The sequence below is a fragment of the Mercurialis annua genome, linkage group LG2, assembly GCF_937616625.2.
Source record: "Mercurialis annua linkage group LG2, ddMerAnnu1.2, whole genome shotgun sequence".
Taxonomy (NCBI): Eukaryota; Viridiplantae; Streptophyta; class Magnoliopsida; order Malpighiales; family Euphorbiaceae; genus Mercurialis; species Mercurialis annua.
In genome coordinates, this window is record NC_065571.1 from 1,570,618 (window position 1) to 1,583,247 (window position 12,630).

The 12,630-nt window shown below is 31.9% G+C and overlaps 1 protein-coding gene across 1 annotated transcript; it reads left to right on the forward strand.

Moving 5' to 3' along the window:
• Positions 1-5,156: 5,156 nt before the first annotated feature.
• Positions 5,157-12,574, forward strand: LOC126666965 (pre-mRNA-processing factor 19-like). Its single transcript, XM_050359902.2, has 18 exons — positions 5,157-5,297; positions 5,389-5,474; positions 5,618-5,689; positions 5,787-5,849; positions 6,554-6,640; positions 7,776-7,923; positions 8,003-8,124; positions 8,318-8,434; positions 8,546-8,641; positions 8,718-8,777; positions 9,031-9,105; positions 9,803-9,907; positions 10,308-10,439; positions 10,585-10,662; positions 10,746-10,842; positions 11,171-11,222; positions 11,929-11,999; positions 12,097-12,574. Exons 1-18 carry the CDS (start codon positions 5,285-5,287, stop codon positions 12,210-12,212), a joined length of 1,590 nt encoding a protein of 529 aa, XP_050215859.1. The 5' UTR covers positions 5,157-5,284; the 3' UTR covers positions 12,213-12,574.
• The last annotated feature ends 56 nt before the right edge of the window (positions 12,575-12,630 follow it).

Here is a 12,630-nt window from a genome sequence, read left to right on the forward strand (position 1 = left end):
TCTAATGAGAACCAATTGAAATGTTTGAAAATACATCATTTATTCTATACAAAAAGTTTCAAAATTACATCATCCTTCTAGTCCTAACTCTTTTTTAGAATCAACAAGAACTTTATTGATAATTCACAGCAGTAACATTTATGATCAAGAAAACCATATAATAATTTTTGATTAACTGAAGTAGAATGGGCATACTGTGCTGAAACATGTGATGCCTGATTTTCAGATCGTCTTATAAAAATAAAAATAACATTAATAAATTGTTTTGCTAAACACGAGTAATCTCTTACTATAATATCCGCATTGATGAGATCTGGATTCCTAATCTCCAACATCACTTTTATCGGATCTGATTCCATAAATCCTATTTATGGTGGTATAATTAAAAATAAATATATATTAATTTATCAATAATTGAATGAGTCAATAAATGAGTCAACCAATACAACCATCAATATCACGAACTATGCAGTTGTTCCGCATAATCGTATAACATCTCTCCTTTTAATCAACGAGCTGTAACTCAAATGTTATAAGCGCTGGACAGCAAACTGTCAAGGTCGTGGGTTCAATTCCTCCCACAAGCGCTCCCCCTCCTCTAATTATATAAAAAAAAAGACTCTAATTTTAAATGCGGACATCACATACCAGCTTAGTAATTTTCTTTGTTAAATTTTTAAAAATAATATTATGATAAATTTATCAAAACTAAGCGTTTTGAATCTTTGATTAAATTGATAAAGAAGATTAGTAGACTCTTTATCCTTCGCACCTTTAAAAAAATCAGTGACAAAATGTGTGTTTAATTAAGTAGTCGTAATCAATAATTAAAGAATGAAATTGGTTTGACCGATTTAATCGGTTGAACCAAAAATGATATAATATGCAGTCCAATTAACTGCGTAAGTCGAAATTGGGTCAAATGGAGTTGAACACAAAGAATTCGGAGAAATCAACGGTTGAATCAGTGATTGAGCTGGCGAGTAGATTATAAATCATACAAGTTATATCTTTTTTTTAACTTAACTTAATTAGTTCAACTGACGGTTAAGTTTAATGAACCGAAAATCAGTGGCCGCCCGTCCGTTCGATTTTTAAAACACGGGCGTAATGCTTTAGCTAAATTTGTCATCGCATATCATTCTTGAGCTTAATTAAGTGACTTAATTTCTCACGTTTGTTTTTGGTCCCATCATTAAAGTCGGCGGAAATTCGATTCGGCTAATTGATTCTCTGATATATGAAGCATGTGACCATACGTACCAGATTCACATCAAGACATATGTCAAAACAAAATTAAAATTTTACAAGTGAAGCAAATCTATTTTCACAAATAGTAACTATATTATATATACAACCTGATCTTGTTGCAGAATAGTATATTTTTAGTTTTAAGCTATTTTCAGTTGTAGACAACACTTTTTTTTAGTTTTAAGCTATTTTCAGTTGTAAACAGCACATTTTTGGTCATTTGCGTATTGACATATCAATGTTTTCAAGATGTTCATCCCGATTTAGTTAAAATCTTGATTATACTTACGGAGGGAGTGTCCATTCAATTTAAACCGATTATAAAATTTAATTTATTTTTAAAACTAAAATTTAGATTTTAATGATATCATTTTATTTTTTTAAATGAATCGAATCGAACCAATCGGTTTGATTGGGTTTTTAATCTAATTTGCATCTTAAACTTAATCAAAACTTTTTTTATTCTGTCAAATTAAAATGAACTTAATATAGCAATTTGATAATTTTTGCACACCTACTTCGTGGACGTGCCGCTCTTCCATTTTTGAAAAAATTACACCATATAACCCAAAAAATAAAATGTTTATATTAATCACTCAGGTTTTTTTTTCTTGCAACAATCACCCAATTTTAAAAATCTCTTTGCATGCGTACCTTTTTATTTTTCTTTTCCTATTTTATCCCTCATGTGTATGTTACTATTGTGTGTGTATTACACAATCAATTCCTTTTCTTCTCCTCTAAAAGCCTACTGTATATATAATCATGGTCGCCGGTGGTTGTTCTGCAATCTATGGTGGTTCTATCATTGATTTTGTAATAAGAACCGAATTTCTGTTCTTCTCAGTGTGATAATAAATGAAAATTGATTTTAATTTTATTATTGATTTGTTGATGTTAACTTCCGTCGTTACTTTTCTTCTCCGATTGTCAAGTACCGGCATATATGCACCATAGGGAATGCATTTCTTCTAATGAACGAGTCCGATTAAAGAAACGAGTTGACATTTCAATTTCTCATCAATTTGATTAAAATGGGTAACTGTACATTTATGATTTGGGAGGAGAAAATGTGAATTTGATATTAGATAGGTGATTTGGCTTCTTCTAATAAACCTTGCCATGTACATTAGAGATGGTTTTTTGGTTTTTGATAAATAAAGCTGAACTTTGTTGTTCAGATATCTGTTTTAAATTCTTCACTCATGGATTTTCTATTTTCTATGTTATGTTTATGTATATTTCCTTCAAATCAATTTCTTATTTGTTATTAATCCATATCTGAGTATACTGCCCATCAATTGGAGCTAATCATTAGCTTAGCATGGTAAGTGGTTACTAATTATCAATTTATAAGTCATATGCAGGTGGACTGAAATACTGGAATTGATATGCTTTTCATGGTGAAAGATGAAAGACATCCTTAAAAAGAGGAAATCTTTTTACTCTTAAAAATGTTATCAATTTGATGAAACAAACTGAGCATGTATTACCGGTTATCTTGAGACTTTTGAAAAACAAAACGAAATAGAAAGAAATTAAGAAATTGGAGGCATTTTACAGTTTCTTGATGAAGCAAAATCATAAAAATAATATAATGTTTCAAAATTTTCCATATAATGTTGTGTTCTAAACTCCACCAGAGAGATGAAGGCTAATTGGTGTTCATATAAACTAAATTTAAACTTAATATAATATAAATTAAAATAATTTTTTAATAAACTGATAAAGAAATGTTGAAATTAATTTATTAAACATTTACTTTATTGAAAATGAACTTGTCGAGTGACAATTAATTAATAATAACTAAAAATCAACCTGATGTGAACCTATATCAACTGAACTAACTTAATTCAATTTTAATAAAATGTGTCGTGTTGTTCTTTACAATTTTAAATGACATTCTATATTGAGAGAATTTTGAGATTTAGTGTAATGTACAGATTGAATATCTCTTTTAAATGAAATGTAATCGACAGTTTATAAAACCGAAAATCAACCTAATATAAACCTTATGTGAACCTAAATCAACCGAACTAACTTAATTCAATTTTTAATAAAATTTGTCTTGCTGCTTTTTACAATCTTAAATGGCATTTTATATAAAGAGAATTTTGAGATTTAGTGTAATCACAAATTGAATTCCCTTTTAAATGAAATATATTTGACAGTATATAAAACCGGAAATTAACCTGATGTGAACCGGATGTGAACTTATATCAAATGAACTATTTTGATTGAATTTTTAATAAAATTTGTTTGAATACTCTTTACAATTTAAATGACATATTATATAGAGAGAATTTTGGGATTTAGTGTAATATACAAATTGAATATCTCTTTTAACTGAAATATATTTGACAGTCGATAAAACCAAAAATCAACATGATGTGAACTGGATGTGAACCTATACTAACTGAACTAACTTAATTCAATTTTGAATAAAATTTGTCTTACTGCTCTTTACAATCTCTAGATCTCCTTCTTTGCAATCATTTTAATTCCAATTATTTGTTTCACAAATTGGATGATTTATCTTTATCAACATAAATAAAAATATATTATTTAATAATTGTAATTTTGAAATCAATTTGAAGTAAAATATATACTGACTAGAAGTGAAATAAACTCAATATGAACTTAATATGAACGTAATGTGAACTTAACGTAAATTAATCTAAAATAAATCTTTACTAAACTTATTATACATTTTAAATTAATTTAATCTAATCAAGTTACGTTATTAAAAATTTATACCATTGAATTTTTTTTATTAAGTGGCAAATAAACTAATAATTAACTGAAGGTAAACTATTTATTTTTTTGTTGAAAGTAAACTAAAAAACAAAAAATAAACTAACGCTAAATTTATTAAACTAATTGTTAACAAATTAATTATAGGCAAATGATGCATGATAATGTCCATATATGTTAAAGAAATTGAAATTCCTGGCATTTTATCGAGAACCACTTGCGTTTCAACATGTGGCTATACTATACCAAATTTGTTGTAGCAGAGAAAGGGCAAATACAGATTTCAACAAAAGAAGAAAGGGCAAATACAAAGAATATACTGTAAGTTACAGAAACAAAGTAAAAGAAGAGGTATAGATGATTTGATTATGAACTTTGACACTGAATACTAAATCTGAAATGAGATGCCTCTGTTACAGAAATTAAAGATGAGATGATGGAAAAGACTTTGCAGTGGCTTGTTCTGATATCGACGAACACAGCTAAACAAGAGAATTGCCGACATCATTTTCAGTTGTGATTATATTGCTGTGGGTTGGAGAGTGGCAAATTTTTGGGATAGTATTATTTTAAATATGAATTCGACTGGGGTAGAAAAAGATGACAAAATCAAAGAAAAAGATGAATGCAAATCCGAGAAAACCTCACCATCGCCGGAGTACCACCGGATCTCTGGTGGTCAGTGGCCTTTGTTAATAGCAACAACCAATCCAACAGTACTCAATTTGAAAAGAAGAGAATATAAGTATCTAGGTTATAATTGTCCTATTTGTTATACTTTTTAGTTTATTTGGGTTATGAGGGAACATTGAAAACTTTTTTGTTTTATTGAGAGATTATTGTCAAAATAAAAAAACTGAGGTAAAAACATTAGACTAGATCATTTTCAGGGGATTTGTGTAAATTACCCTTCATTTTTGCTGATATAAGGTGGAATTTCTACTAAATTTTACAAGTTTCTTGTTTCCATAATAATTCTGTCGACCTGACTTCAAAACCCAGGCCCAAGCCCACTTCTCGTCTGCTCAACTATTTATAGCCCATGGGTCTGAATCTGGGTGAGTCCATATAGTTCTTATCCCTAATTTCATAAACCCCAATTTTAATTAATTCCGTCATACACATTTCATATTCCCACACTTCACTCATTTAGTCGGTCTTTTACTGCCCGCGTCTTCATTTTTTTTTTTTCACCAAATCAAATCGCTTCTCAATTTTTTCTGCACAATTAAATTCACAATACTCTTCAAGCAGCTAAAACCCTAACTCATCGTCAACAATGCACTGCTCAAGTAACTATTCCTTGCTTTTTTTCACTGTTATTCGTGTTTATTATGGATCTTGTTTTTTATTTTTTTTACTGTTTTGTCTCTGTCCGTACAGTTTCCGGGGAGCTGCCGGAAGAGCCTGTCGTCTCGTTGAAGTCTGGACTTGTCTTCGAAAAGCGCCTAATTGAACGCCACATTTCCGTACGTTTTCTTTCTTTTTAGGGTTTTATGTTTTTCAATTTTAGGGTTTTAAATATGATGGGACAGTTTCTGTCTGCAACCTTTATTTTTCTTTTTTCTTTTTATCCTTATGTTACATTGTTATTCGATTGTTGTGTAAATAGGATTATGGGAAATGCCCAATTACTTCCGAGCCGCTGACAATGGATGATATTTTATCTGTCAAAACAGGAAAGGTATAAGTTCGACACAGTAGTTTTGTTTTCTTTTTTGACTCCCAACTTCCAAGTCTAATACTAACAGTTTATGTTTTGTTTTTTCTCTTTGTTTTAGATTGTGAAGCCGAGAACTGTACAGACTGCTAGTATCCCTGGAATGTTGGGGATGTTCCAAAATGTATGTACAAGTAATACTTTGATTGTGCAACTTTTGTGTCTTATGATTAGTTCATGTTTTAGTTATTGTGGGTTGTTTAATAAAGTTGTACCTTTTGTATGCTAAATATTTAATTGGATATAAAGATTTGGTACACTGTACACGTGCGTTGGTGTCATCCAACTACATTCAATTTTGCAAGGATGCTTTTATGCCTTGTTTCACATAGAAACATTTCCATAATTTTGATAAGCTATAAGTAACGTTTCCTTTTTCCCTCTAATTCTATAGACGTCAATGGTTTCTTTTGATTATGTTGGCATGGTGATCTATGATATAGGTATATCAATAAAGTCCATTCAGAAGACCAGCTGTCTATTTTGTTCTCCCTTTGAATGTGATAGGAAATATGTAATTGAATGGTGCAAAGCCGTTTGAATTAAAACTTCAGCTGAAATAGGACGCTGCGACTCTTGATGTAGAAGTTTAATGTGGTCTAAGCATGTAAATACGGAAGTTAATAGAACGTATCTGTAAAGTATTTTGACTTTGTTGAATTGTGCAGTATGTTGTAAAATTCAGATAACTAAGCCTCCGTCTGGATGGTCACATTTACTTTATGTCTATGCAAAATCATTTCAGGCATTCTTGTTATTGAGAAACATTCTATTTCTATAATTTGTCATTTGATTTGCCTGTAAAGTGGCCTGCTTTTCTTATTGTAGGAATGGGATGGTTTGATGTTATCCAATTTTGCATTGGAGCAACAGCTACATACAGCAAGGCAAGAGTTAAGTCATGCATTATACCAGGTATGTTAACTTTGTTTATGCTATTATTCTTTTCTGAATTGTGTCTGTTATGTGTTCTTTTCTAAATACTTTCGCAAAATCATGTATCATGCTTGTTTGTTGATCTGCACAGATACCCCTTTCTTCTTTCTTTTTTCTTTTTCTGAGTCAATTGGCATTGTCTTCATGAAGTTATAGATGTCATTTCCTTTTATTATTAATCATGGTTACTTCCTGTGTTACTTCACGTCTACTAGTTCTATTTACTTTTGCATTTACTGATCCCTTTCACATTGAGAGAGGGCCACTATGCTTTTGATTTCATGTCCCATTAGATATTGAGGCAATATTTCCAAATTATAACCCTATGATAAATCCTTTAGGTGAAGTGATAAGGTACTTCTTATTGATATTGGAAAAGAGTGGATTGGCATGCAGTACAAGCCTGACAATTTGTTTTTTAATTTGTATCATTCTGTATCATTGTGAATCCGCATAGAAAAACCATTAATGAGATTTTTGTTATCCTGAGGTTCCCTTTGTCTCTAAGCTCTTGATCCTTGACATGCAACTTACAATTTGGTGTAGAACTTGAGCTTAGGTTCTCGATTTTTGTCACTTGGTTATTTATGCACCAATATTTTTTTTTTAATTTTGAAGTACGCTTTATGTATGCCCATTCATTTAAAATAATTATTAATGGTTTGGAAAGAGAGCTTTCATGCTGTACGTTAAAGAGTGTTCTACAGGTGGTGTTCCTGGCCTGCTTTTCTTTTTAAAGTTTTTTCTTATTGTTATAACTGCACATATGACTATTCTTGGTTCTTTTGTGCTCTGCATGCTGGATAATCATACTAGCTACTCTTTTAGGAAGTTTTCTGTAGGCTAGAAGATTGGTCGGCGTTGCTAGGATTTGTAGGGTAATAAATGCATATGTAGCTGAATTTAGGAAGGATAAGAAAAGTCTTGAGCAACTTGAGCCATTGTTAGTACCAATTGCCCTAAAGCTCTTTATTTAGTGGCTTAAACCCTTCTGGCTTGTGTCTGTGCTTTTATTGCTAGAAATTCATTCTAGTTTGGATTATTAAAATTATCCCTTACTTATCTTTATGATGAAAATTTAAGAAATTTAATCTGATTCATGTTCGTTTTGCAGCATGATGCAGCTTGCCGTGTGATTGCAAGACTTAAAAAAGAAAGAGATGAGTCAAGATCATTGCTTGCCCAGGCGGATAGGCAGATACCTATGTTAGCAACAGCAACTGCTGCAGCAAATGTCTCTGTTCATAGCAATGGAAAAAGAGGTCTTTGTTGGTTGCTTCTTGGTTAGTAATGTGATTATAATGGTTACTTAAATCTCATTTAGGTTTGATTTAACTGTAGCTGCCGAGAATGATGATTTGGGTCCACCTGGGAAGAGATTGTGTCCTGGAATATCTAAAGACATCATTGATGAACTGACTAATTGTAATATGGCTCTTTCTACACAGCGTAAGAAGCGGCAGGTATTATTTTTATTCTTAGCACAGAACTATATAAGTTTGTAGATTATGAGTTTTGAGTAAATATCTTGGAATGGAAGATTTCCATGTCTCAGAATATTTTTACTTGATATATAAATGGGCCGAAGGGCTTAATTTAAGTTAATATGTTCCTTTACTAGTTAATTTTTAATCTTTCCTTTTTCATGTTGACTAGATTCCGCCAACATTAGCTCCCATTGATGCTGTGGAGAGATACACTCAGCTTTCCAGTCACCCCCTTCACAAAACCAACAAGCCAGGCATTGTTTCCATGGATATCAATTATTCAAAGGTTCAGAGATATCTAAATTTATATTCTTTAAATTCATGCCCACATGCATATGTTACAGATTGTTGTTGTGTACTGCTTTCAGTTAAATCATTTTTATTTTTTCGTCTTCAGGACATCATTGCTAGTGGAGGGCTTGATTCCACGGCTGTACTCTTCGATAGACCTTCAGGACAAATCCTATCTACACTCAGTGGACACTCCAAGAAGGTTTTTTAATTTTAATTTTTATGGCTGCAGCTCTTTCATGAGGGAAATGTTCGCTGAGATTACATTTGTTTTGTAGGTTACTAGTGTAAAATTTGTTTCTGAGGGGGATTTATTTTTAACTGGATCAGCAGATAAGGTAAGTCAAGTTCAGCTTTATTTATCTAAAATTAATGTTTGTGCACTTGTGCTAATTTTTTGCCGACACTTCTGGCTATCTATGAAGTTATTTTTGTCACTGTTTTTAAATAATACTCTTTAATATCCCATTTGTTTAAACATATACCAGTCTTCTGGCCTATTTTTCTAGTTTCTTGGTGTCGTTGATTGATTATTTAACTTTTGGCATTTCTCATTTGTGTTACCTTCTTTATTTCTTTCCAATGGCGCAGACTGTTCGCATATGGAAAGGATCCGAGGATGGAAAATATGACTGCAGGCATATCTTGAAAGATCACGAGGCTGAGGTAAATGTTTTAGTTGTTGTTCGACTTGCATTCTTTAAACTTGTTATTCAAGAGCGAGGGCTACAAGTGAATGCCTAGCTGTGTCCCTATCATATAATAGCTAATGTCAGATGGGTAGGTTAAGCGGTGAAACTGATTCCAGAAAATGTTTTGGTTTTGAGGAACTCAAACATATTATTAGAAGACATTCTAATTGTTGGCTGTTTGCTGGAATCTTATTGTTAAGTGATTAGGTTATCTAGGAAACTAGGTATTAGAAATGTACTCTTGCAAATTGGCCTCTTTGTTGTTGGGTTTCGTTAATGCACTTTGTGTGCTTTTTAGCGAGTCTCAAGCATCAGTGATACATATACCCTTGTTTTCTTTACCTGCTCTCTCTCTCTCACTCACACACACAGACTTTACTTCATTTCCACACACCTTAACGTGTGCTAAATGAAGGCTTCTAATTATATTGAAGCTCTGAGGAGTACTTTCAAATTGTAGAATGTTCCGAAATCTTAGCATTTTAAATCGAACTTGAAATAGAATTCGCTGTCACTATAATGTGGTTATTAGCTTTAACCAGAGTCTATTGAAAAGATAATTAGCTATTTTTACAGTTACCCGTTTATTCTTTGACCGCTCAGCTGTGATTTTGTCCTGATCTTTTTCAATTTTGTTGGAGTAAGCTGAGTTTTCCTTTTATTCTTATCAGGTGCAAGCTGTCACTGTCCATGCCACCAACAAATATTTTGTAACTGCTTCTCTTGATAATACATGGTGCTTTTATGATCTCTCCTCTGGCTTATGCTTGGCCCAGGTTCCTACTCTGCACATCTCATTTACTGGTCTTTGCTTCATATGTACATTCTGTTATTTTGGTCGTTTATGTTGTATTGTACATCTTGCATGTATGTACATATGAAACATGATTATAATTATCTTTCAACTACTTAACCAAATAGACGGGCTTATTTATAATTGTGGCTTATGTCCATATTTTAATGGAGTGCCTGTTAAAAGGTCCAATTATCAATTATCATTATTTTTTTATTGAGTTGGGAAAAAAGAATCCATATATCCCATCAAATTAACTTGAGATGAAGGCTTTGTCGAGCTGAATTGAGTATTTTAACATGTGCCAAAATTGCAACATTACGGTAAGAATAAAATCCTATGGCATTGCTGTGGATGGTTGATGTGATATGTTGGTTCTGCAGGTTTCTGATAGTTCGCAATCAGATGCCTCTAGAACTGGAGGTTATACTTCGGCAGCTTTTCATCCTGATGGCCTTATCCTTGGAACAGGCACCTCAGATGCTGTTGTTAAAATTTGGGATGTGAAAAGCCAGGTATTTTCGAGTCTCAGCTTCATAGTTCATTGCTTTGTTAGGGTGTATGGCACTTGTATAAGATCATGCAGACTTCTATATGCATCCTTAAAGTAAACATTTTATCAATTGACCTCTAGTTGTTTTTGTTTTGCTGTGTTTTCAGGGCAATGTTGCAAAGTTTGAGGGGCATGTTGGGGCAGTGACTGCTATATCTTTCTCAGAAAATGGTTACTTCTTAGCAGTATGTATTCTTAACTATAAATGTGTTGGATGGATGCTACTTCCTAATGGTATCGAACACTTATTTATGTTCTAACTGGACAGACTGCAGCAAATGATAGTGTTAAACTTTGGGATCTGCGCAAATTGAAGAACTTCCGAACACTCGAATTATATGATTCTGACACACCAACAAACTCTGGTATGAGCTTGTGATTACTATGATTAATGTGTTGTCTCAATCAGTTAATGTGGCCTTCCATCGATTATGTGCTACAACTGTAGTTGGATTTCTATGTCCAGTATGCTATGAAATTCATAATTAAAATTTGTCTTTTGAGCTGAAGAAAAATAATTAATGCTGTTATTTGGCAGTTTCAAATTGACTAGGTTTTGTTTTCTTTTCGGGTCAATCTTAGATTGAAAAAGTTCTGAAATTGGTGGATATTTTTCTTGGCAAAATTTAGTTGTTCGATTTCCCTGTATTTTCTTTGTTGTTTTTGAATATTAACCAATTCTCCTTCTTACAGTGGAATTCGACCAAAGTGGATCTTACCTTGGGGTTGCAGGCTCAGATATAAGGTGATACATTTATGAATTTTTGAACAATTTGCATTAATCATCTCAAGTAATATCTATACTATATATAAAAGCACGGATTGGGGGGGACAGGCAAATTTACTGAATAATCCTTTTCAGTTTACTACTAAATAAAGGTTTTATAGTCATTAAGTAATTAGTTATTTAATTAATCATTATGGTAATTAAAGTCCTAATTAGAATAGGTAGCTAAATTATCTCCAATTTAGTTTTTAGTATGTAAAAAATAACTAAATTATCTCCAAATTAATAGGAATACCTATCTTTTAGTTTGATTGAACTACAAAATTAAAATACTATATTTGGTCAATATAATATTATTTAAATTTCTATCTCATTATTTTTAAAGATATTATTAATAAAATTAAGTTAATTATTTAATTATGGTTATTTAATTATGGTTATAATAAAAATTCAGTATGGAAAAAAATTTAATAACCGAATATATTATATTCACTTTTACAAAAATTCTTAACTAATTTAATATTAATTATAAATAAAAATTGATATAATTATAATAAATTTACTAATATGTTCATTGACGAGTTACGTTACGAGCCACGTGCATAGCACGTAATGCAAAACTAGTTAATAAAAAAGATAATATCTGGTGTATCATAAATTTTATCCTAATCACCTTGTGACGTATCATAATATCTAGCTAATTGTCTGGCTCGTCCTTGCGCAGAGTATTCCAAGTGGCTAGTGTAAAAGCAGAATGGAATTGTGTCAAAACCTTTCCTGATTTGTCTGGCACAGGTTTTCTTCACTCCCTTTTTGTGTTAACAGTTGTATGATCACTCGCTGATATTCAAGCGATAAACAGATGTATGATCACTCACTTGTATATTTCCAGGAAAAGCAACATGTGTAAGATTTGGACCTGATGCCAAGTATATAGCTGTCGGATCTATGGATCGCAACCTCAGGATATTCGGTCTACCAAAGGATGAAGGTCAAGAAATGGAGTAGTGAAATGCCTGCAGTTTCGCCTCGTAAGAAATCGAGCCTTGTCGTGTTCCTTACAGTTGCTTTTACAGCATTGGTTTGCTAATGAAGTGAAATATGGTAGAGCTCGAATCCGTATCAAATAGTCGGTATTATTAGCTCTTGTATTCAAGTTTCTTATTAACAGAGCTATGAGCTTAGGTGAAGGGTGGAATGAGATTGAGGAAGTGAATTTGAATCATGAATCCCTCTTTTTGTATTAATTTTCAGCGAAGTTAGATGTTGCATTTCATTGACAGTATTAAATTTTGCTTAGTTAGCAAATGTCTCTGTTGTAAAAGTATTTTTGTCACTATTTTACTAGCATATTGACACCATTATTTTTCCGTTAGGTTTCATTAATGCCTATAAAATTCTACCAAGATATGAATGAATCATTTGA